Source organism: Astatotilapia calliptera, chromosome 11 (genome assembly GCF_900246225.1).
Source record: "Astatotilapia calliptera chromosome 11, fAstCal1.2, whole genome shotgun sequence".
Classification (NCBI taxonomy): domain Eukaryota; kingdom Metazoa; phylum Chordata; class Actinopteri; order Cichliformes; family Cichlidae; genus Astatotilapia; species Astatotilapia calliptera.
The window spans coordinates 21,477,198-21,501,303 of NC_039312.1; the positions used below are offsets into that span (position 1 = coordinate 21,477,198).

Sequence of the window (24,106 nt, forward strand, 5' to 3'; positions counted from 1 at the left end):
AGGGTTTGACATGATTTCACCCCACCTTGTGAAGCTATAACTGCTTCCGCTATTCTGGGAAGGCTTTCCACAAGGTTTAGGAACGTGTTTATCCAAATTTTTGGCCGTTTTTCCTGAAGCACATTTGCGAAGTCGGACACTGATGTTGGACGAGAAGGCCTGGCTCGCAGTCTCTGCTCTGATTCATCCCAAAGATGAATGCCATGAGGTCAGTCAGGCCAGTCAAGTTCTTCCACACCAAGCTCGCTCATCCATGTCTTTATGGACCTCGCTTTGTGCACTGGTGCGCAGTCATGTTGGAATAGCAAGGGACCATCCTTAAATTGTTCCCACAAAGTTTAGAGCATGAAACTGTCCAAAATGTCTTGGTATGCTGAAGTATTAATCAGAATCAGAATCAGAATACTTTATTGATCCCTGGGGGAAATTATTTTTTGTTACAGTGCTCCATTTTAAACCAACATTAAGACAAGACAGACAATACACTAAGAATAGTACAATATATACATATATATACATACATACATACATACATACATAAGTCACTTATAAATAAATATTTGGAAAAGAAACATGTGTAGCTGTAGCAGCAAACAGTGTGTTAAGTGGATGCGTTGTACAGGGAGATGGCCACAGGCAGGAATGATTTCCTGTGTCGTTCAGTGGTGCTTTTCGGTAATCTCAGTCTCTCACTGAACGAGCTCCTGTGGCTGACCAACATGTCATGGAGTGGGTGGGAGGTGTTATCCAACATTGTCTTTATCTTGGACAGCATCCGCCTCTCCGACACCACCTTGAGGGAGTCCAGCTCCATCCCCACAACATTGCTGGCCTTACGGATCAGTTTATTAAGTCTGTTGGCATCTGCGACCCTCAGCCTGCTCCCCCAGCATGCAACAGCATAGAGGATCGCACTGGCCACCACAGACTCATAGAAAATCCTCAGCATTTTCTGGCAGATGTTGAAGGACCTCAGTCGCCTCAAAAAATAGAGACGACTCTGGCCCTTCCTGTAAAGTGCTGTGGTGTTTTTAGCCCAGTCCAGTTTATTGTCAATGTGTACTCCAAGGTATTTATAGTCCTCCACAATGTCAACACTGACCCCCTGAATTGAAACAAGGGTCAAGTGTTTCCTGGTCTTCCTGAAGTCCACGATCAGTTCCTTGGTCTTTGCCACGTTGAGCTGCAGATGATTCTGCTCACACCACGTGACAAAGGAGTCGACCACAGCCCGGTACTCTGTCTCATCATCCCTGCTGATGCATCCAACCACCGCAGAGTCATCAGAAAACTTCTGAAGATGGCAGGTCTCTGTGCAGTGGCTGAAGTCTGTGGTGTAGAGGGTGAAGAGGAAGGGGGAGAGGACAGTCCCCTGTGGTGCCCCTGTGTTGCTAATCACCTTGTCAGACACACACTGTGGGAGACGTACATATTGTGGTCTTCCTGTCAGGTAATCAACAATCCAGGACACCAGAGAAGCATCCACCTGCATCGCTGCTAACTTATCACCCAGGAGGGTCGGCCTGATGGTGTTGAAAGCACTGGAAAAGTCAAAAAACATGACCCTCACAGTGCTCGCCGGCTGGTCCAGATGGGTGTAGACACGATTGAGCAGGTAGATGAGATTAAGAGTTCCCTTCACTGGAACTAAGGAGCCAAGGCCAGTTCCTGAAAATCAACCCCATCACCTATATGGAAAGCTTTTACACAAATATTATGCCTGAATAACAAGTTTCAGTTACAGTTTGTTTCTGTGTTAAAATAAAAAATAAAAAAAATGCTAGAGCAGTCAATTTGACATTTATTCATCTTTTTAATACTGTTAACCCCCCCCCCCCCCCAAAAAAAATAGATATAGGTATGAGAGTGAGAGAGATGTTAAATATGACATAAAAAAAAACGTACATTTAAAATAAACATTACACAATACACTTACCTACCCCTTCATTTGGCACACAGTGCTTTCCTTTAGATCTGTCTTAATTCTTTGTGGCATAGATTCAGCAAGGCGCTAAGAACATTCTTCACAGATTCTGGTCTTTGTTGACAAGATGGCATCACACAGTTGCTGCAAATTTGTAGGCTGCGCATCCATGATGCAAATCTCTGCGGAGGACATTTGAATACAGTGAACATTGTCATGTTCAAGAAACTAGTTTCAGATGATCTGAGCTATGTGACATGGTGCACTATCCTGCTGGAAGCAGTCATCAGAAGATGGGTACACTGTGGGCATAAAGGGATGGACGTGGTCAGCAACAATCCTCAGGTAGGCTGTGGCGTTTAAATGATGGCCCAAAATGTGCCACGAAAACATCTTCCACACCTTTACACCAGCAGCAGCCTGAACCATTGATAAAAGCCTGGGTGGATTTGTGTTTTGATGTTGTTTATGCCAAATTCTGATTCTATGATCCAAATATTGAAACATCAAACCGGATAGTGTTTTTCCAATTGTCTGTAATCCATTTTTGGTTAACCTGGTGTTCTGTTGCTGTAGCCCATCTGCTTCAATGTTTGACATTCTTTGTATTTATATATGCTCTTCTGCATATATAAGGGTGGCCTGATGTCAGTCTTTAAAAGGAACTGCACAACATTGTTATTCCTTGTCCCCGTCCCCTATCCTGAGACTAAGTCCAACACTGTGACTTGCTCTGCAGGACATGCACTTTTCTAAAGTCTGGCTTTTGCCCAATGCATGTGAATTGTAGTCAAAGAAAGACTAGCCTGTCTAATTCTATACTAATTAGTAAAAGATACCCAGACATCACGAGCATATCAGATTTTGGAGAAAACTGCCACAAAGAAAATGAAGTGGCACTATATTTTCAGAGATAGAAATGTTGTCTTTATTGTTATTATTATTATTATTATTATTACTTTATACTAGTTATTTTTCTGTTTCATACAGGAGAAAATATGTTATGGAGTGACACAGTATATGTGTGTCATAATTGGCTAACATTTGTTAATATTTTTAGGTGTGGCTAAATAACGGCACGCCAATCTATGGATTTGATTTTGTGACAAATATCAACATGATATTTGTCACAAAACATTTAGCATATTTCTGTTTTATTTCAGCATATCTTTTAAGTTTTGGTTGTTTGTTTATATTAAATCCTTTACATTGCAACATTCTAACTAGTGTTAAGAAATTAAATTAAAAATACATTTTCAAATAACGAAACGAGGTATACAATTTCCACACAATGAAGTTATAAGTTCGTAAAAAAAAAACAAAAAAACAATTTAAATGTAGAAATTTGCATTTTTGTGAACCTCGGGTGGTTTTGTGTCGATCATCGATCGTCACTTCGCTGAGCCAATGGCTGGTTCTCGTTCCAGCGGATGTTTCGCAATGACAGGCGTGAGATATATCCAATCAGAGTTTATAGATTGGATTTAGGGCGGGATCCCAGCAAGGAGGTGGGATTTTAGCTACCGTCCATCTTCAGCTACATTACAGTGAGCGAGCTTGTCGAAAAGAAAACACAATTTGGAAGTAAAGAAGACTTTCTGGAATTAGTTTTGGCTCTATTTGAAAAAAGACAAACGAAATCCCATACCCTAGGTAAATGTCGTGCACAAGTATAAATCTAGATTGTCGGCTTGACCCAGTATCCCTTTTTCCTAAATCTGACTAGCTGGCAAGCTAAGCTGCTAACTAGCATTTTATGCATTAGCTAGCATGTTAGAGATTGGAACGGATTCTGTTATTATTGTGCCTTTCACAACGCAAAACCACAATATAAAGACTGTGCTGGACCCCAAATTAATAATGCATGAATATGAAGTTGTTCTGTCAGCATGCACCGGGGCAGTTCCAGGAAACGGGTCGGTTAGGAACCGAGCGAGGTGGAGAGGCTAAGCTACTGGCTAGTATTAACGTTAGCTGAGTAGCGTTAGCGTGCTAGGTGGCTAAATTTAGCTGACAACCATGTCACTTGTGTTGGAAATATTAGCAAGGTGATATATGACAATACTAGGATGGAGAAGTGGCCATAGAAAACTTTATTTTCATTGAGCGTGCTTAAATTCTGAAGCTGTGGTGTTATTTAGCTGCTAACGTCAGCCGGGTAGCTAGATGGAGTTAATGTCAGGTTCACTGTGGAAAGCGATGTAACGATTCCTCTTTTGGAGGGATTTTTGTTTGTATTGACACACGCTTCGATTTCTTCACCCAGATAACTTCGTGACAGACGGAATGTGGACATTGTCGTAGTCAGAGCCATGGCTGACAAGAGAAAACTTCAAGGTAAAAGAAACTGTCTTCAGTTATGTTGCACAATATGAATCACGTTGTAGGGTCTGCTGGTGTACAGGAAACTTTATTTCCTCTTGCATGCTCTTACTGTTTTGAAAGAGTTTATAAGGTCTTTTGGTAATGCATCATATTTTTTGAATTTGTGCAGGTGAAATCGATAGATGTTTGAAAAAAGTAGCTGAAGGTGTAGAACAGTTTGAAGATATCTGGCAGAAGGTAAGAGATTCTTCCATTCTGTATTTATTTGTCTATTTAGTAACTAATGAGGAAAAGACACACAGTATCTAAATGATTTGTTTACATTTTAGCTCCACAATGCAGCCAATGCAAATCAGAAGGAAAAATATGAGGCTGACCTCAAGAAAGAGATTAAAAAACTTCAGGTAAGAAAGCTTAACAATGACCATGTAAGTATTCAAAATTAGCTATGTGATTTTTAAAATGCTCACCATCTGTGCTCTTTCAGCGATTGAGAGATCAAATAAAAACATGGGTGGCCTCAAACGAGATCAAGGACAAAAGGCAGCTAGTTGAGAACCGCAAACTTATAGAAACGGTATGGATCTTCACAAGTGTACTTTAAAAAAAAAAAAGTGTTGCATTTATATTATGTATAACTAAAGTGCATTGTTACATCAGACCTGAAGTAATTAACAGCTAATTGGATCTTTTTTTTTCTTTAGCAAATGGAGCGGTTCAAGGTGGTGGAACGTGAAACAAAAACAAAAGCCTACTCTAAAGAAGGCTTGGGGCTTGCTCAGAAAGTGGATCCAGCTCAGAGGGAAAAGGAGGAAACAGGACAGTGGCTAACAGTAAATACATTTATGTTTTACCTATGCTTCTGTGCGTGATTTTTTTTTTTTTAACATTTCTTTGGAAAAGGCATAGACAAAAAACTTAACAACGTAACAATTGTATCAAATCAACCACAGATATTCCCAAAACATGGTTAAATTAATAAGATCTGAAAAAATTAACACTCTTTTTTTTTTCTCATCTGCAGAATACAATAGACACTCTAAATATGCAGGTGGATCAGTTTGAAAGTGAAGTGGAATCTCTTTCAGTTCAAACAAGAAAGAAGAAGGGTGATAAAGAGGTGAGTCATCCCATGTCACTCTCTGAAAGGATGTCTGTTTCTAAACTGTCTGGTTAAATTTTAACTGTCTGTTAAATTTTTGGTTAATATATCCTAACATACATACACACTTGTTTTTTTTGTCTTGTAGAAGCAAGATCGTATTGATGAGCTCAAGCGGTTGATTGAGAGACATCGATTCCACATTCGAATGTTGGAGACCATTTTACGAATGCTGGACAATGACTCCGTGCCAGTGGATGCAATCCAAAAGATCAAGGATGATGTTGAATATTACATTGACTCCTCTCAAGATCCAGACTTTGAGGAAAATGAGTTCCTGTACGATGACTTAGATCTGGAAGACATCCGTAAGTAGAGCACTGTCTAGTGTGCGAGTGTTCGGTTAAGTTTTGCTGCTCTTGCTTTACGATACCAGAAATTCTCACTTCATTAATGTAAACCAGCAGTTACCTGTTGGTTCAAAGATGTTATGATGCCACCTGCCACTTACCTGGGGTGCAGCTCTGGTAGATTAGCCCCTCTCTCTCTGCACTGGGAAGTTTTGTACAAAGTAAGATAGATGAACCAGCACAGCTCCATTGTAATTGGATGTAGAAAGTGATTATATGTTAGCTGTGTCAGAGTAAACTGATACACTCTGACTCAAATGAAGTGATGAGAAAATGGACGTTAACCTGCTGGTAATACTTGGTTGGTCCCACTCAGCAAACTAATCTGCATGCGTGCATGTTGTACACAACACAAAGTGCCACACAGTTCAGTGGCATTTAAACCACGTTTTGATTAGTAAACAGTGTTACATAGCACAGCCATGGTTTCACCAAATCCATCAGTTCCTGCAGTGTTTTGAATGTTTTCATATTGTTTCCTTCCTTTTGGGCAACTAGTCTGTTCTTTCTTCTTGTTTCAATGACTTAGTAAAATAGTTGTCATGTTGATGTCATGACGATATCTGATGCTTATCTTTATGTCCTACTCTTCTCTTGTAGCTGCAGCATTAGTTGCAACTTCACCATCGGGCCAGGGCAACGTGGAAGATGAGGTGTATCTCCACTCTAGTAGCACTCCCACTTCCACCACCTCTTCTTCACCCATCCCTCCATCCCCAGCCACTTGCACTGCTGTGAGTTTGTGTCTTTTTTCTATCATTAAAGTTTTGGTCCTGGTGTTAAAGGGATGTTGGATAGTTAAAGAACATTCTGACACAATTGTGTATATATGCCTGTCTCTTTAAGTTTGCACTTGGTTAACCCACCCACATTCCCCATTGTATTATAATCCACTGGCTAGTATGTTGAATCTACATTTCAAAAGTGGATTGTCATATCAAAGTATCTCCTCCTATAGGAGAATTCAGAGGACGATAAGAAAAGGGGACGGTCGACAGACAGTGAAGTTAGTCAGGTGAGAGGTTCGCATCTGTGCTGTGTCAGTAGATGAACAGTTTAGTGCAGTGCTCTTCATCCTTGGTCCTGGTGAGCCATGGTGGCTGAAGGGTTTTGGCCTCTCAGGCACTAAAATGGAGTTTCTCTGTGGGACCATGGTTGGAGACTTCTGATTTAGTTTTTTCCATTTCCTTCATATATGGGCCTCCATAGATCACAGTAAACTTTGCTCCTTATGCATTTTAGATCTCTGTTCATGCCCTCTGGTCAGTTTTACTTGAGATGCCTTCCTCTGATGTTTATTTCCAGTCACCTGTGAAGAACGGCACCCCATCCTTGTTATCCTCTTTCTCTTCTTCCACCACCTCTGGGTCCTCCTCATCCTCCTCCCTTGTGTCCATGGCGAGTGTTGTCGGAGGGATTCCTGCAGTGCCCACTAGCAGCAGTCTTATAGGAAGCTTCAGCAGTGCGGTGCAGCAACATCAGCATCAACCTGCACAACAGCAGCAGCAGAATTCTCAGCCGCCAAACCAGTCGCAGCAGCAGCAGCCACCTCAGACGAAACCCTCAGTCCCTTCAAACAACACCCCCAGCCCACCCAGCAACCCACTTCTCCCAACGTCTACTGCCCCCTCTCTTCCTACACCCAACACATCCACTTCATCAGCTCCCAATCCTCAGTCACAGTCCACATCTGGACCCACATCGGCATCCAGTTTGGGACTTGGGCTGGGCCTGGGATTGAGCAAAGTTGGCATGACTGGGACAAGCAGTGCCAATCAAATGCCAGGGCTAGGGATGGGTGGCCACCCCACTCCTTTAAACACAATGGCAGGGCTCATTTCGGGTTCAACACCTGCCCCCTATGCTCAGGCAGCAGCATCCGGAGGCTTGGGTTTGAGCAGCACCACTCAGTCAAGCATTTCAGCAGAGAGCAGCACTTCCATACCCACCTCTGGCTCCAGTGGAGTCACCACCAACGGGGCAGGAACAGGGCTTGGTTTGCTGGGTTCCAGTCCAGCCCACAACTCTCTGAGTGCGAATATTTTGGGTCTGGTTCCTGGGCAAAGTGTGGCCCCTGGTACCTCTCAGGTTCCCCCAAGTTCTGTCAGCTCTACTCCAGGAGTAGTTGGCATGATGGGAGGCAACGGAGGAAACGTTGGTGTGGTTGGAGGAGTAGGAGTGAATTCTGCTCCTGCTAGACCACCAAGTGGACTGAAGCAAAATGGAAGCACAAGTAGGTGGAAGTTTTGCGGTCCTTGAGTTCATTGTGAGATTTCTATAAAAGTTTTTTTTTGCTCTAACGTGTCCTTCGCCTGCCTGCAGGTTACAGTGCTGTGGTGGCGGAGAGTTCCACAGAATCGGCTCTAAGCACACCGAACCAGTCACAAAGCAGCCAACCCTCATCTCTCAGTTCCTCAACCAGTCAGCCGTAAGTTATTTCTCCTGAAACTTGACACGTTTCTTCTTGTTCTTGTCATGCTGGTTCTTAACTTTCTCGCCATTGTTCCCACCCCACCTTCTGCAGGATGGACAATGGTCCCAGTTTAATCAGCTCCATCACCCTGCCTCCCAGTTCTCCGTCCCCCTCGTTCTCAGACAGCACACCGGGTGGAGGGAGTCTTCTCAACGGGCCCCACTCCTTTTCACAGGCCTCTGAGGGGCTAAAGGTGAGCCATACCAACGAGGTTAAGTTTGAGCATGTAACATTGGCATCTTTAGCTTGGAGCATGGATGAACTTGCAGACTTGAATCAGCTAAAACAGGCTCCATTTGTGGAAGAAAAAACTTCAGAGGCTAAAATTAGTGACTGGGGTCATGCACACAATATATTTTATACAGGAATACCTTATTTAATGGCTCTGCTTTTGTTTACCATACATAAATTATTTCCTTTGTCTGTGAGATATTTTAAACTGTGTTAATGTAAATAGTTATCAGGTCTGATAAGTTGTCTTTTCTTTCTTTCTTTCTTTCTTTTTTTTTTAAATGAACCCAACTTATCTGTTAGTTAAGTTGTTTTCATTGTCACTTTGAGCTTCAAGGGTTGTGCAGCAGTAAGCAGTATAATGGGTCAGTTATTGATGTTTACTCTGAAACATTTCAGTGATTATAAGTGAAAAGTTATAGTAAAATATTGAAAAACAAAAAAAATATATTTGTTTTTGGGAATAAAAATGACCCACACACTGTTGAATCAGCCGTATCACACCAAGAATAATAGGCCATAGTGTCAGCAGGAGCATTACTAGGAGCACTTCCATCAATATTTTCTGATCAGGTCTGTCAGTTCAGCTCAACAGTGACCGCCCACTTTTTAAAGGCTCTGTTTCTGGAAGTGAATTTCCAGAAAAATCTTATATGAAAAAACGTTTAATCTGTGAACCAATCCAATCAGCTACGAGGTGAATTGTTATCATGTTAACACACAGTTGATTTCAAACAGATTTGTTGTTTGTATAGGAGCACACAGCAAGTCTGCTTTGGACGATTACAACATAGTGGCTCATAATCAAAATCAGAAATGGAGAATATGAATGATATGATTGATGTAGGAGCTCCTGAGGTCAGAAGATAACCAGCTAACTGAATTGTTTTTGAATTGAGACATTCCTGTCTGTGCTGGAATCCATAGTTTTTGCTGCTGAGTATAAAATTATTAAATTATCCCTGAGTGCCCACAAACCTCTGCTGATCACATTTATAACAAACACACACTTACTGTGTACTTACTCATGTTACTGCCAGAAAACACGCAGATCCTGACTTTTGTCTGTTTGGAGCCTTTCTGCTACAGGTAATAACCCCTATAAGCCTGATATGTGAAATAATTGCCAGAAAATTAAATTCCAAGCATTTTTTAAAATGGAGAGTTTATTGAACAATCTGACAAATTTGTTTAAAAATGTATTCGATTTTACATTTTTAAATTTGTTTCTTAAATTTTTAAAAAAAATTTATTCTCCAATTTAATCTTTTTTTCAGGTGTAAAAAAATAAAAAAAATAAAAATCACACCGATGCTCTAAAGTCTCAAAAACTCACAAAAAACTGTGTGTATTAAATATGATAGACTAGGTGTTAAGGGGATGAATGCATACATTTAGACAGGCGCTCCTGTCTTTGAGCAGTGCAGCTGACAGAAAAACATCTTGTTCTTAAAAGTTTTATTAGTAGCTGATCTTTATTTAATATGTTGTTTGCTCTTCTAGTATTACTTTCTTCTAATGCTCCCATTCATCGTGCTTCTACTTTTAAGCTCCAGTAACTGTAGGCTGTTCCCAGTTTAATGTGACTTTTAGCCTCTGTGTGTTCACATTAATGGGGCCTTGTTCCCTCCTCAGGCACCTGAGCCTCTCAGCTCTCTGAAGGCGATGGCGGAGAGAGCAGCGCTGGGATCAGGCCTGGATGGCGAGATTTCCAACCTGCATATAACGGATAGAGGTCGAAACGGTCAGACCTTTTTTACCTTTTTTCAGCTCTTTATGATGAATAAGCAGATCACGCTTTTATGCTGCTTGCTGTTTTGTTTTTTTTAAATAATTGTACAGTAAAACATTCTTACACACTGCTCATGGTAACGTAAAGAGTTAAGCCTAAAGTGTAAAAAACTGATTTTTTATTTATTTATTTTTTTTACAAACTAAGTTATTATTTGTCTTTTATGAAGATAACAAACATTAGCTTGTTGCTGCCAGCTGTTTTTGTGAGGCAGGAGGTTTTTATGTGTGACATATTTAAGACATTTCCCTTTGTTCTGGTAACATTTAGTTTTCCTTTTAATGCCAGATTGTTACTGCTTCGTGAACATAATTATGAGTTTTGCTGCCAAAGTGTAGGAAGGAAAGTTCCTGTTTTGCTTCTTTCCAGCTTGGCATTTTTATGCTTCGATTCACAGAGGAGGCAGCCAGAAGTAGAAAAAAATCAGAGAGTTTAGAGCAGTCTGGAGCCTGAGTTATTGGCACATAGGGATTGCTTATCTTAAAACACACACACACATTTTCGTTCATTTGTTATCCAGTTTAGAGTGTCGGGGGTGGAGCCTATCCCCAGGGTCAACTGACCAACATTCATGCTCACACTCACAGTCATGGCCAATCAAAAATCACCCGCTAACATAACATGCAAGTCTGTGGACTGTGGGAAGAAGCCAGAGTACCTGGAAAGAGAGTGTAGAAAGGTCCAAACTTCAGGTCAAGGCCTTTTTTGATTCAAGCTACAACCATGAGGCTAGATTATGTCTGTAATTAGTTTACTGTTGGAATGTTCTTACTCTTATAAAAACAGAGTTGGTACAACTAAAGGAATAACCTTAAAACTTTACCTTCAGTTGCTCGCCCTGTCGTTAAGAGTCACATCTAACCATACCCCACACAGATGATGGGAAGTGAGGCATTGCTATGGCTTCTTGTGTAATTGAAGATAGCCGTTGCTTTTTCTGCATCCTGCAGATATCTTCTCTGGTTCATCTGCAGCACCTGGCACACCTGCCGCGCCTCAGCCGTCCGTGACAGAGGTCAACATCCCCCCATCGCTCGGTGTTTGTCCGCTGGGTCCAACCCCTCTCCCCAAAGACCAGCTCTACCAGCAGGCGATGCAGGAGTCGGCATGGACGCACATGCCCCACCCCTCTGACTCTGAGAGGATCAGGTGAGCCCATCACAATTTCCTTTAGCGTCGGGGGGGGGGGGGGAAGATGCACTTTTTTTTCCACAGTAATTTTGCAAATTTACTTTGATTAAATGAAAAATTTGCATTGTGTATGCATACTGCTCTGCTAAAAAAATATGTAGGATAGTTTAAAATTTGTCATAAAACCTGATTTTTTTTTTCTTTTTTTAAAGCAAATTTGTTCTTAATCACTAGTTTTATTAAATTAAGAAATAATATAGTCCCCATTAGTCTCCAGAAGGGCAATAAATAAGTTTGTGCTTTAGGGCAAGCATACCTTATGTTTAAGTCAATATCATATAAATGTGCAGTGTTCTGCAGTTTCAAAAAATACTGTGCAAAGGTTTTAGGCAGGTGAGAAAACATGCTGTAAACAACGAATGCTTTCAAAAATGGAAGTGTTACTCATTTATTTTCATCAATTAACAAAATGCAGTGAATGAACAAAAGAGAAATCAAATCAATATTTGGTGTGACCACCCTTTGACTTCAAAACAGAATCGATTCTTGTAGGTTTTTTTGAAGGAACTTGGCTTGCACGTTGTTCCAAACATCTTGGAGAACTTGATATAGGCTTCCTCACATCCTTCTGTCTCTTCATGTAATCCCAGACGCATTCGATAATGTTGAGATCAGGGCTCTGTGGGGGCCATACCATCACTCCCAGTACTTCTTGTTCTTCTTTATCTTTACACTGAAGATAGTTCTTAATGACTTTGGCTGTATGTTGGGGTCATCCTGCTGCAGAATACATTTGGGGCCAATAAACAATCATTTATATTTCTGAAAGCATTTTTTCACACCTGCCTAAAACTTTGGTACAGTACTGTATATCCGTGGTTGCACAAATTTTGGGGAAAAGAGCCCTTTGCGTTGCTCTGTGGCTTAAAAGTAAACGCTTTTCTGGTGACTTCATGGGCTCAGTTGCTAGTTTTCAGTTGTAATGAATAATTTATGAAGTTCATTTTTAAAATTTTTACTATTATTAGAGTCAGAAAGGAGAATTTATCCAGGGCATGCTCATTCGGTAATGAAGGGTCACACACCTGCTCGGCATGACCAGTTTCGGGGAGCAACTGGAGGCTTCGCAACGGAACCTCAATAAGCAAAAAGATGAACCTGTTGTACCTTAAAGTGTTTGTGACATCTGTTGACATTAATAGAAAGTTCTGAATATTCACGTGTGGTTTTGGGTAGTGTGGATGGAGTACTTTGTTAGAGCAGAAATGAGCACAGCTGAAGTATGCTTTGATCAGTGGCATTCATTAAAGAGTTTTCTGTTTCTGTCTTAAAGGCAATACCTGATGAGGAATCCATGTCCCACCTTGCCCTTCCATCATCAGGTCCCACCTCATCACTCTGACTCCATAGAGTTCTACCAGAGACTGTCCACAGAAACTCTCTTCTTCATCTTCTATTACCTGGAGGTAAACGCTCTCCATGGAAACTCACACGAATCGGTTTGATTGTTTGAGTTTGTAAACTTGGAGCTTTTTTCTATGATTTGGTTCCTTTTCACACAAAAAAACTCAAAGAAACCTCAGCGCGAACCAAAATGCATCGCGACAAACCATGTGAAAACTTTTAGTCAGCTTATTGGTTAGATGTGGGACGGGAGCAGAATGATTTGCTATATAAGGTGGAAAATTTACAATAATTTTACAGCTATAGTTTTGTTGCCCGTACTGACCGTTTTTGTGATCTGGACATCTATGGTGCACTGCCGCATCGCACAAAAAGTGCACGTGGATAATGAGAAGGACAGAGTTGAATTAAACGGACTAAACACCCTGAATGTCTTTTTTCTGTGATCTGTTAAAGTTTGTGAGCATAATGGTTTTATTGACTTCTCTCTCAGGGTACCAAGGCTCAGTATCTGTCTGCAAAGGCTCTGAAGAAACAGTCCTGGAGGTTTCACACCAAGTACATGATGTGGTTCCAGAGGCACGAGGAGCCCAAGACCATCACCGATGAGTTTGAACAGGTGTGGGTTCATCTCCGCACACCGATTTATGGTCATTGTGGTGTTGATTAAGGTTTTTATTCTTACCACTCTGCTGTTCCCTTAGGGCACTTACATTTACTTTGACTACGAGAAATGGGGCCAGAGAAAGAAGGAGGGGTTCACCTTCGAGTACAGGTACCTGGAAGACAGAGACCTGCAGTGACGGACGGACGGACGGACACAAAAGGACAGAAAAGACAAAATGTGCTGCTGTTGACATTCCGAGACTGAACTCCAAACTGTGGATAGAGATTGTGATGTGTAGTAGAAACCCTCTCCTGAGATTGGAGACTGGTGTCTGTATAGGCTGCATCTCAAATGTGAAGCCCTTGCTCCTCATGTAGTGCTTTGCTTTTGACCAAAGAAAATGCCCCGTGGGTCTGATCAAATGCATCGCGCTGCACAAGCTGGGAGGGTTCTCGTTGGAGATCTGCGTTTGTGCCTGTCTGTGTGCACACTCAGTATGTGGCATTAGGAAAGCCTACCCCATGCATGTTTCTCATGTTTAGTTGTCTTTTTTTTTTTTTCCCCCGTTTCAACACGATTCTCTGTACCACCTACCCGACATCAGCCTGGAAGCCTTTTGACTTGACACAAAACAGACTTTTGGATTTGATTAAGTAAACTGCCCATCTCGTATTTACTGTAATTTGGTGGTTTAGAATGGGGACGTACAGTGGACATTTAGTCATGGTGTGTAGGAATGGCTTCTTTTAAGATCCTACAATGCCTGTTAAATATGGTCACTATTGAAGATAGTGAGCGGTTATCAATAGTTTTATTGATATTGTCTTGGTCGATTTAAAACGCTGATTGAGAGTGACCACAGGGCCTCTCCCTGTGACAGGGAAAGAGTCCTTATTGGACATGGATTAAATTGCTATGCAATTGAACTGGTCTCTGACTCCCTCTCTTTACAAATAAAATGTTTTTAAGTTAACGTGTCAAGGAAAATGCATTATTATTGCGCCTTCATGTTTGTGACAAATTAATAAACTTGTAAACAACTCTTAAAGATAGGATTTGAGACATTAATCTACTTGATGTTTAATTTTCCCTCAGTGTGAAAAGGCCATGTTGAGCAGAGGGAAATGTACCTACACCCAGGTCACCTCTCATTTCCTCAAAAGTACACACAGCATTAGATAATAAATCTGGGTTTGGTTGGGTCAACTTCCCAGCTTTAGCCAAGGTTTTATTCTGTTGATACTTTATCCCAGACTTCACTGAGTTCAGTTTACCACCTGATATTTCAGTGAAAGCCCTATACAGTGAATGTGCACTGACTAAACTGTTTACATGTAGAGTTGAAACAGAAATCCTAAAATTCAGGTGGTAAATTTAACTCGTGGGTTGAGTAGAAAGTGTCTCGTCTGCCGTGGTTGTTCCATTGTGTTAGCCCGAAGAACAGTAAGATTTAATCTGGGATGGGACGCATCCTACCTTTTCCTGGCAGTTTGAATGAGGGAGAGTGTTAAAACCGAATCAGTTTTCCATTTAAGCAACCATGAAGAGTTCTGTACCACAGGTTATGTTGTGTGTGATTCGTTTTCAGGCTTTTTTTTGTGGGAGGGAAAAGAGGGGGATGAGCATGTGGGAGGGGAAAAAAACAAGGAAAATGCAGCAACGTTCTGAGAGATTTGCCTTTTATAGATTCTATTTTTTGGGCTTTTAAGGTTTACAGAAAGGTCAGTGAAACTGCTAAAATGTGAATTTCAACACATATTTACAATTTTTCTCATCACAGTTCTGCATGGGAGATGTCATAAATGGGGTTATAACAGGATTGTAAAATTTCAATAAATACTTTTAAGAAATTATCCATCAGTGTGTGGCGTAAAGTCCTGTCATTCCTACATGGAATATGGATCCACATATTTTCCATCACCTTTAATTTGTTTTGTTTTTTGGTGTCCCAAGAAATACCAGATGACATAAGGAAAATAATATTAAGATCTGCTGCGTTTAGCTTCACTTACAGTAAGCACACCTGACATGCACCTGCCCATCAAAGTAACTACACATTACTTGCAGATTTAAATAACTGTCATAGTGCTGTTTGGTAGCTACACAAAGAAAAAACCTAAATTAACCTGTAAAATGATGCAACCTTGTTGCATCTGCTTTCCTCACAAAGCAAAGTCTGTTCTGTTGCTGACCGTGTCCCTTTATGACACAGCGATGGGTACACTGTGGTCATGGCATGTTAACCTGCTTCCAGTAGGTTACGGACATTTGACAAAGCTCAGACGATCATCATAGTCACCTTTGAAATGTGGTGAAACATGAGATTTAGATCATTAGCTGATAACTACAGCACCTGTGTGATCGTTTCCATCACCTTGTTGAATCAGATCCATAAAAATGTAAACTAGTTCTGATGACAAAAGAGTCCAACCCAGTACTAGCAAGTTCCTAATAAAGTGACCGTGGGGATTTTATCTTATTCGTAGCAGCTTTACTTTCAGTAAAAATAAACTCTGTATTAACTCAAAATTCAACATAATTAGTTCAGTTTCACTCAAAATCGAAGATCAAAACAAGCAGGTATAAATTCAAATGTCACAGAGGAGGCTCCTGTTTCTTGTTTTTAGAAAGAACACATACCTACAAAGTGAACTCTATATTTTATTTAGATGGGGAAAAAAAACAAACAAAAAAAAAACCCCTTAAGTCGAAACAAGTTTAAAAAAAAAAAAATAAAAAAAAAATAACACGAGGTGAGCCAAATTTTAAAATATACTTTCACAACTGTGCAACTGTCCATGTGCAGGGCGTCCGTATGTCTTCACATCTTAGCTTCCTTCTTGACTTTGAGGAACTCTGCCATGTTAGAGAAATATTTCTGGTTAGCTTCTGCCACCTTCTTCTCTGCAGCCTGCGGGTTCACGATCTCCAGCCCCTGCAGAAGGAAACAACAACAGATTTAAAAACAAACAAAAAAACAAAACAAAACCCCAAACTCTCTGGCAGGTCTTTAGTTAATGAGTCCGCTTCTTTTTACCTGGAGAGGTGTGAATGCTACGCTGGAGCTGGTTCCTGAAGAACGATCTCTGACTGTGGACTTTCCTCCATATGTCATGCTCTGCTTCTGCAACGTCCTCTGTGGACAAAAGCCAAAATGTTAGAGATGATGTAGATACAAACACCAGCAGGAGAGAAGAGTGCATTTACCTGCAGGGATTTGGAGATCCTGGCTTTGGTGGCCTCGTTGACCTGAGCCTGCCTGACTCTGCCGCTGCCGCTCTTCCCCAGCTGACCCAGACTGAAGCCCAGATCCTCCTGATACGCATCATCTTCAATCTGCAACACAACACAGGAGAAACTATTAACTGGAGCAGGATTACCTTGTAATATAATTAACCATCGAAATATCAATGAAGTCCATGCCTGGATTACAGAACACTCCCCAACAGGGGTTAATATAACAATGAACCAATTTAATTTGCTTTACTGTAAGAGTTCTCTCAAATTTATATCCATTATGAATCAAAGGACTTTACTTTCTTTATTAGCAAAATATTCAATACGTTTTAGACTTTTTCAAATGTGAAGTTCTTTTTAAAGGACTGGATTTCATACTTGTTAGGACCGTTTTTAAACAGTGGTTTAAGGTAACGAAGACACATTCATAACAGCCAAGTCTCCATCCACAGAGAGCAATAAGCAGCTCAGAAACTGCACATTTATTAACAGACCAGAGTAGAAACTGTTTGTACTGCAGTAAAATCATCTTGCTGAAGCTCCTTCAGAGTGTTGGGGGAAGTCTCGGTGAGTACAAAATAAAATAAAAATAGCTTGTCTTGTTGGGTGCTTGAAAAGAAAGGAACTGGACCTCCTTAAGTTTGTGAAGATGTTCTCAACCAAGAGAATTCTTCAGCTCTAAAACAGAACAGCTGTCTCAGGTTTTTATGGTGGCTTCTATTTGAGTTGGAATTTTCAACTGGAATAACCCCTTCTCGTCGGACTTCCAACTCAGAAATTCAGAGCAGCCCCATCAGTCACAACTGCACAATCCAAGATGGCAGCAGTGAATGTAAACAGTCATAAAACATGTAACCTGTACAGCCACTGTTGTGTACATCATGTCATCTGTTTGTTGTTTGGTTTCTCCTATGAAGTACAGCGACCTTCTTTTCAGGGACTACCATGACCTGGATAACTGAGAACCTACGCAAACCCATCATCCTGTTACACTGGCTCTGCTGCACAAAGCTGGTGCGAGCCAAAAGTGAGGCTGCTTTGAGTCGTCATTCATCCCAGGTCTGAAATTACTAAAAGCTTTCAGTTGCTTTCTTATTCATTAGGGATCGCCCATAGCAGCAGTCTCCTCTTTTGCTTATTAGGCAAATGTGTAAACCCCTACATTACTACTAACCAGAGGAATAGAAGAGATTCCTCCTGCATGTCTTCATATTTAGTAACATGTCTATATTACTATATTATTATTTTTTGTGTTAACTATTTGTACGGTTTTCCTTCTGTCTTCATTAAAAGCATCTTTGAATAAAAGAAAAGAATGCTAAATGAATTATGGATCATAGTCAGACATCAATAATGAAACATGAAATATCACTGGATTAAAAACAAATCTTAAAAACAGGAGCGGAGAAAATATGTACTGACCTCTGCAAAGGTCATCCTGTTGGCATGTTTTCTGATCTCAGTCAGCCCGAGACGCTCTTTCATCTTTCGGTACCTGCAGGAAAAGAGCAGCGGAGCTTGGTTATGCCATTCACTGGATATTTATAGTCGTTGGTGGTAGTCTAAACTTGGCTATGAAAGTTACGTAAGCTTCTTGCAGGTTTCCAGGATGCTGATCTGTGTCATGCCTTGTTCTGTTTCTGCTGAATTTTTAAACTTTTTTCAAATAAATGTTAGATCAGTTTAATCTCAGTAACCTTCTCCCTCTTAAAAGATTCCAATAATAATCAATTTCCATCTCCAGACTGCAATCCTCTTTAGCAGTCTATTCTGGTAGGCCCGTTTCAGGTAGCTGACAGATTGTTTACCTCCTTCCTCCTCTCTTCTTCCTCTGTCCATCCAGCGGGGCTGGCAGTGGTTTGACTTGCTTCACGGGTGGAGGCTCCTGCCATTTATCAAACTTCCTTTCTATTTCTTCTTTTAGATCATAGCCAACCTGCAAACAGTGACAAATATTTTTAAGCCAAATGAAACAAAAAATCAACTTGATTATTTCCTCAGTTGCAAATAATTTTGCATGTAAATATGAAAAATCCAACCAAATATACATCAACAGACAAGAGAAATCATAATCTCTGTATCTGCTGGTACATTTATTCTTGCTCTAAATGGTAAATGGCCTGTATTTGTATAGCGCTTTACTAGTCCCTAAGGACCCCAAAGCGCTTTACATATCCAGTCATCCACCCATTCACACACAGGTGATGGCAAGCTACATTGTAGCCACAGCCACCCTGGGGCGCACTGACAGAGGCGAGGCTGCCGGACACTGGCGCCACCGGGCCCTCTGACCACCACCAGTAGGCAACGGGTGAAGTGTCTTGCCCAAGGACACAACGACCGAGACTGTCCAAGCCGGGGCTCGAACCGGCAACCTTCCGATTACAAGGCGAACTCCCAACTCTTGAGCCACGATCGCCCTGCTCTAATACACAAGGCATTTATAAAACTTAGGTGTTCCTTTAAGAGACTCACCTTGCCATCTGAACTCTCGTGGAAACTGTCCACTCTTGCGGCCAGAGTGCATTTTGAAGCCACCAGACGAGCTGCCTTCCTCCTGAGATCCTGAAGGAGGAAAGGACACTGTTAACCGTCACGCTGAACAGAATGCATTCATGCAGTTTATGCTCATATATTCACTGACAGGTGGCAATGACTGCACAACATCGCAGTGATAGATGAAGCCGGTGTGAGGGAGCAGAGAGGTGCTGCTGAAGCCAGAGAGGGTTCTCCTCTGCGCTCCCAGCAGCATCAGGTTACAGGCTGGCATCTTTGACAGGTTAGTGAGGCCTCCGGCGATACCTGCATCCACAGGAGAGACCGGACAGTCACCGAAACAATCCTCAGTGAAGATGATGTACATTTGTAAACACTGTGCAGTCAGTAGATTTCTCTCACCCATGATCTTTGCTGCTGTTGATGCTCCAACAATGATGGACAGGTTTGGAGCAATGAAGGACATTCTGGATTCTACATATTCATAAATCCTGTGTTTAGACTGGTTCAGCTCCAGGGCCATGTCGCACGCCTCCTCCAGCTGCTTCAGTTCATCCTCACTCAGCAACGACCTGAAGGCACAAGTGGCACAGTCGCCGTTCAGTTACAGTAATAACCAAAAATACATAACAACACAAACTCTTTCCTCCTTGAAGCTCTACTATCGATAACCCTTGTTTCTCTTGTCAACTTCGGCAAGACAAGGTGTGCATCAGAAATCAGTGAGGGTGATCTCTGCCTATACAGCTTACTCGGGCTACTCTTTGTATGAGCAATCACACAAATTCATTATTCTTATAGCTTGAAACACTGAAATTTACAGACCTAATGAAATTCAAAAGAGCAGAAATGTAGTTTTCAAAGGAAAGGTCACTTTGAAAACAGGAAGTATTCAAAGTAACTTTTTTAAGACTGAAGGAAGTTTTAATTTTGCAACTGTTCAAATATAAATCACTTCAAAATGAGGTATAAAAGTTATGGCATTTATGAGACTCAAAGAAGAAGACTGTGTTTAGTTTGCGTTTCAGACCTATTCAGATTTTACAATTAATATTCCAAAATTGGAAGTACATGGCTTTTATCCAATTGTAAAAATAAGATATGATGATAATAATTTTAATTTTATGTAGCATATATATTCTGTTTTTAGAAATGTGTATTCTTATTACTGAGGTTTATATCAATAGGGAAGCTGGATAAATATAAACTGATAACTTATGGAGAAGGGGTATGATTGTGCACTTCTTCTCGATATGTAATAGTAAGAATGATACTGAGTGCATTTAGTTATTATTTAAAAATAACCTGTTAATGATTTTTATTCTAATAGAAAAAAAAAATGAACGTCTTATTGATGCTTTGTAACTTAACTTAGTTTCCCCATCCCTTTCCTATGAGCTACTGTCACTGATTATTATAAAATAACTGCTTAACACTTCAGTTTTGAGATGCACTGATTACAATTTCCTTGACCTATTCCAGTTTTCTTTAAGTGAAGAAAACTGGAATAAAACTGCAATCAACACAGCAAGAAGGTTCTGGGTCTTTCATGCTGTCTTGGTCTGTGTGGGTTCTCTTTAGGCTTCCCCCCACAGTCCAAAAACATGCATTCATGGTTGTGATTTTAAATTGACCATAGGTAGGAATATGAGTGTGAACATGACCAGGAATGTGAACAGTTGCCCATCTGTGTGTTAGCCCTGTGACCTGTGCTCGGTGTACCCTGCCTCTCCCCATTAAGCTGGGATAGGCTCCAGCCCCCCAGCGTTAGCAACCCCCTAGTTTTTCATTTCCAGTAAGTGATTTAAGGTGATTCTAGCAGGAAGTGTTCACAGTGAACTACATGAAACTCTTCTGGTGAGACGGGGCCTTTAAATCTTATAAACTTACCCCTGTGTGGTTGAGGCTGTGACACTGACAACCATAATGGTGGCGTTGGTAAGGATTTGCTGCAGCGTCTCATTGTTTTTGCATTTCTCCAGATTGTTTCCCAGCTCCTAGACACAAACCACAAAAAAGAAGAAAAATTAGGGGAGAAAACATCATGGTCAAACAAACTACAAGAAACAATTTTTTTAACACGTTTGCTTGCAGTTAAACAGAGAAATTTGAAAGCCGAAATTGGAAAATTTTAACTGCAACATAATTTTCAATCTGTGCAGTTTTAAACTCTTTAATCACGTCAGTTTTGTTAAAAATAGAAATCCTAAATCTAACTAAAAAACAGAAACAGTCAACTCGGAGCTTCTTCTTTTTTTGAATGAATACATAGTTTAGCTCACCTTGACAGTACGGATGTAATCCAAAGAATCGGGCACCAGAGACTCCAGCTCTGGAAACCTCTTGGAGTATTTGTCCCTGGTAAACTTGTGGATGATATCTGGAAACAGATCAGAAACACAGAGGACATCTCAGGTTATAAGGAAGAGAGCGAAATCTTAAAACATAGCATTATGGATCACCAGAGAGAAGAAGCCAACTCACTGAGCTCGTTGTCGATCTCCACTGTGAGGTTATTAGCTGCGACTATCAGTCTGTACTCTGGGTCGGCCTCGACTGGGCCTGAGACTGAAAGCAAACACACAAAAAATAATAACAACTCCATGACAACTGTGGGTTACCATAAAGTTCAAATGAAATGTGTTTACTAGGGGTGGGGGGGGAAATCGATACTGTGTAGTATCGTGATATTTTGTTTGCTAATAATGTATCGATACAGGGACAGCAGAAATCGATATTTTGTTACAAAAAAGGTTTTTGTGGACTGGAACATGCTCTGACTTCAGAGCATGTTGATCAGCTCCTTTTTCTGAGCAAGAATCCTGACATTCCTTCACTGTCCAAATGTATTTAGCTTTTTTAGCAATAAACATGACAGTTTACTTATTTTAATTTAAGACATGTTTTATTCTAATTAAGTTTAAAACCTTTTTATTTAATGTAAAATTATATTTTGTTTTAATTTACTTTCAAATTCTTCAGTTGCTGAAGGGGCTGCATAGTTTTCATAAATTGCATAGTTCAGAATAGCTATAATTGTACCAGATGGTTGCATTCAGTTAAGTTGGGCTAGACTGTAATACAAACCGTTCAGGTTTGTCAACAATAAAACTGACTGAAATGAGAGAAAGACTGAGTGCGAGACTTTGTTATTAGATAAAATGAATATTGATAAAGTTTACCTTTATGTACAGAATCTGAATATCGCAAAATATTTTTAAAAAAATTGCAATAATATCGTATCGTGCGTTAAGTATTGTGATAATATCGTATCGTGGGATGTATGGTGATTCCCACCTCTAGTGTTTACAGAGTAAAACAGAGAAATGAATGGAAACTGATAGTGAGAAGAGCCTTAAATAATAATAACAACACTCACCCTCTGAGTTCTTACGCTGCTTCCCAATATATTCAGAAATTTTGTCCATTATCTCTGAAAACTATAAAACACACAAGAGTCACTCTGGGAAGAACAGAGCAGACATTTTACTGCTAATCTCAACATGTGTAAAGCTCTTGTATGTTACAACTCACCTGTTTGCTATTGCGAAGCTTTGCAATAGACGCAACGCTCTCAGCTTTACTGTAGTCCACCTCCATCTCCTCTGGGATGTCTTCCAGCCCTCCGTCTGCACTTCCCTGGTTCGGCTCTCCATCGCTGTCCCTCTCTTCTTCTGGGTACAGTCCATCCTCTCCCTCATCTCCGGCCTCCTCCAGATCAGCCAGGAGCTCATCTGCCAGAGACATCTGCAATCGATGGAAAAACTGTGAGGACAGGCAAAGCCAACTAGGATCAGTTTGCCACAGGGTACATGAGGTTGTCACTGAGTTTGGTGGGGTATATGTTCTTTATTTGCTGCTGTTGATGTAACTCTGAATTTATTTTTTATTAATGATCTGGTTACATAACTTGAGGATCCCATTTTGACTGTTTTCTAAGGGCTTATAAAGCAATCACTGCAGACGCACGACCAGCAACTAAAACAATATTCTTATTCTTAAATTCTTATAAAAAAAAGCACGTCTCTAATATCCCCTTACTTAATAATATTATTTGAGCACTAGATACTTAACACTAGTTTTACTCATTTATCAAACAATACAAATACAAATCAAATACAAAAAGCGTGTCAACACAAAAACTTATGGACCTCACTGCGTTATCAAGCCTGAAAGAAATCCATCTGTAGACATATTTTTGTGTTTCTGACAAAGAAGCTCTTCTCAGACTCGTTTGAGATACAATCGTGTCCGTGTTCAGTTGCTCACACGCTATCACCGCCTCATAAAAACTGCGAAGTATTAAGTCTGCTTCCATCTTTGGGTTTTCGCTGGCTGTGTTTGGAGTTAACCAATGTTAGCTAGCTAGCATTATCGAACGTTGGTCCGACGTTACTGAGCGATTTCTCAGTAACTTTGACATACCTCAGAGTTTTAGAGTCCTACTGGTTTAAGAAAAAATTAAAGACGTCCAATGCAGGTTTCAGTCGCTTTGAATAGAAATACAAAATGATTTGTCCCTCTGTTTTCTTGAGTGTTTGCAATCCGGTTGTGCGGCGCAGATGTACCGCTGGTCGCAGATTAAATACGTACATTCGCAAAGCTTTCTGGGAAACTGTGTCAGTACACTTCACAATCACAGAGGGTGTTTTTTTGTTTTGCCTTTTGCCACAGGTTTGATTATCTATCTATCTATCTATCTATCTATCTATCTATCTATCTATCTATCTATCTATCTATCTGTGAAATATATACAATACACACATAAACTCGGTGTACAGTACAGTGAAAATATGGATTAAGATCTGTTTGAATGCTAAATACGATGGTCTAAGTTGATCTGAATGTGTAATTAGCAAATATAGGTACTGGTGAATACTAATGATGACTTTTATTTATTTATTACAATATGCTTTTGGGTGTAACTGCAAATGTAAAATTAACCACTTAAAGTAGTTTTTGTCATGTTTTTCA

General features: G+C 40.5%; 2 protein-coding genes across 3 annotated transcripts; one reads left to right on the top strand and one right to left on the bottom strand.

Moving 5' to 3' along the window:
* Nucleotides 1-3,422: 3,422 nt before the first annotated feature.
* On the top strand, nucleotides 3,423-15,252 carry cnot3a (CCR4-NOT transcription complex, subunit 3a). 2 transcript variants are annotated; one of them, XM_026184776.1, is made up of 18 exons: nucleotides 3,423-3,577; nucleotides 4,191-4,261; nucleotides 4,419-4,486; nucleotides 4,579-4,653; nucleotides 4,737-4,826; nucleotides 4,954-5,082; nucleotides 5,274-5,369; nucleotides 5,500-5,719; nucleotides 6,362-6,495; nucleotides 6,720-6,776; nucleotides 7,067-7,994; nucleotides 8,084-8,189; nucleotides 8,286-8,427; nucleotides 10,101-10,209; nucleotides 11,208-11,406; nucleotides 12,722-12,854; nucleotides 13,286-13,411; nucleotides 13,497-15,252. In XM_026184776.1, exons 2-18 carry the CDS (start codon nucleotides 4,237-4,239, stop codon nucleotides 13,593-13,595), a joined length of 2,736 nt encoding a protein of 911 aa, XP_026040561.1. In that variant the 5' UTR covers nucleotides 3,423-3,577; nucleotides 4,191-4,236; the 3' UTR covers nucleotides 13,596-15,252. The 2 variants fall into 2 exon arrangements, with proteins under 2 accessions (XP_026040561.1, XP_026040562.1); XM_026184777.1 differs by lacking the exon at nucleotides 6,720-6,776.
* An 876-nt stretch (nucleotides 15,253-16,128) lies between these two features.
* Nucleotides 16,129-23,738, bottom strand: prpf31 (PRP31 pre-mRNA processing factor 31 homolog (yeast)). The gene is made up of 14 exons (XM_026185726.1): nucleotides 23,558-23,738; nucleotides 22,667-22,879; nucleotides 22,512-22,572; nucleotides 21,617-21,700; nucleotides 21,415-21,512; nucleotides 21,023-21,129; nucleotides 19,535-19,704; nucleotides 19,281-19,438; nucleotides 19,112-19,201; nucleotides 18,445-18,572; nucleotides 18,059-18,131; nucleotides 16,607-16,735; nucleotides 16,437-16,535; nucleotides 16,129-16,334 (listed from the first exon to the last, which is right to left on the bottom strand). The coding sequence occupies exons 2-14, from the start codon at nucleotides 22,877-22,879 to the stop codon at nucleotides 16,221-16,223; spliced, it is 1,524 nt and encodes a 507-aa protein (XP_026041511.1). The 5' UTR covers nucleotides 23,558-23,738; the 3' UTR covers nucleotides 16,129-16,220.
* Between the last annotated feature and the right edge of the window lie 368 nt (nucleotides 23,739-24,106).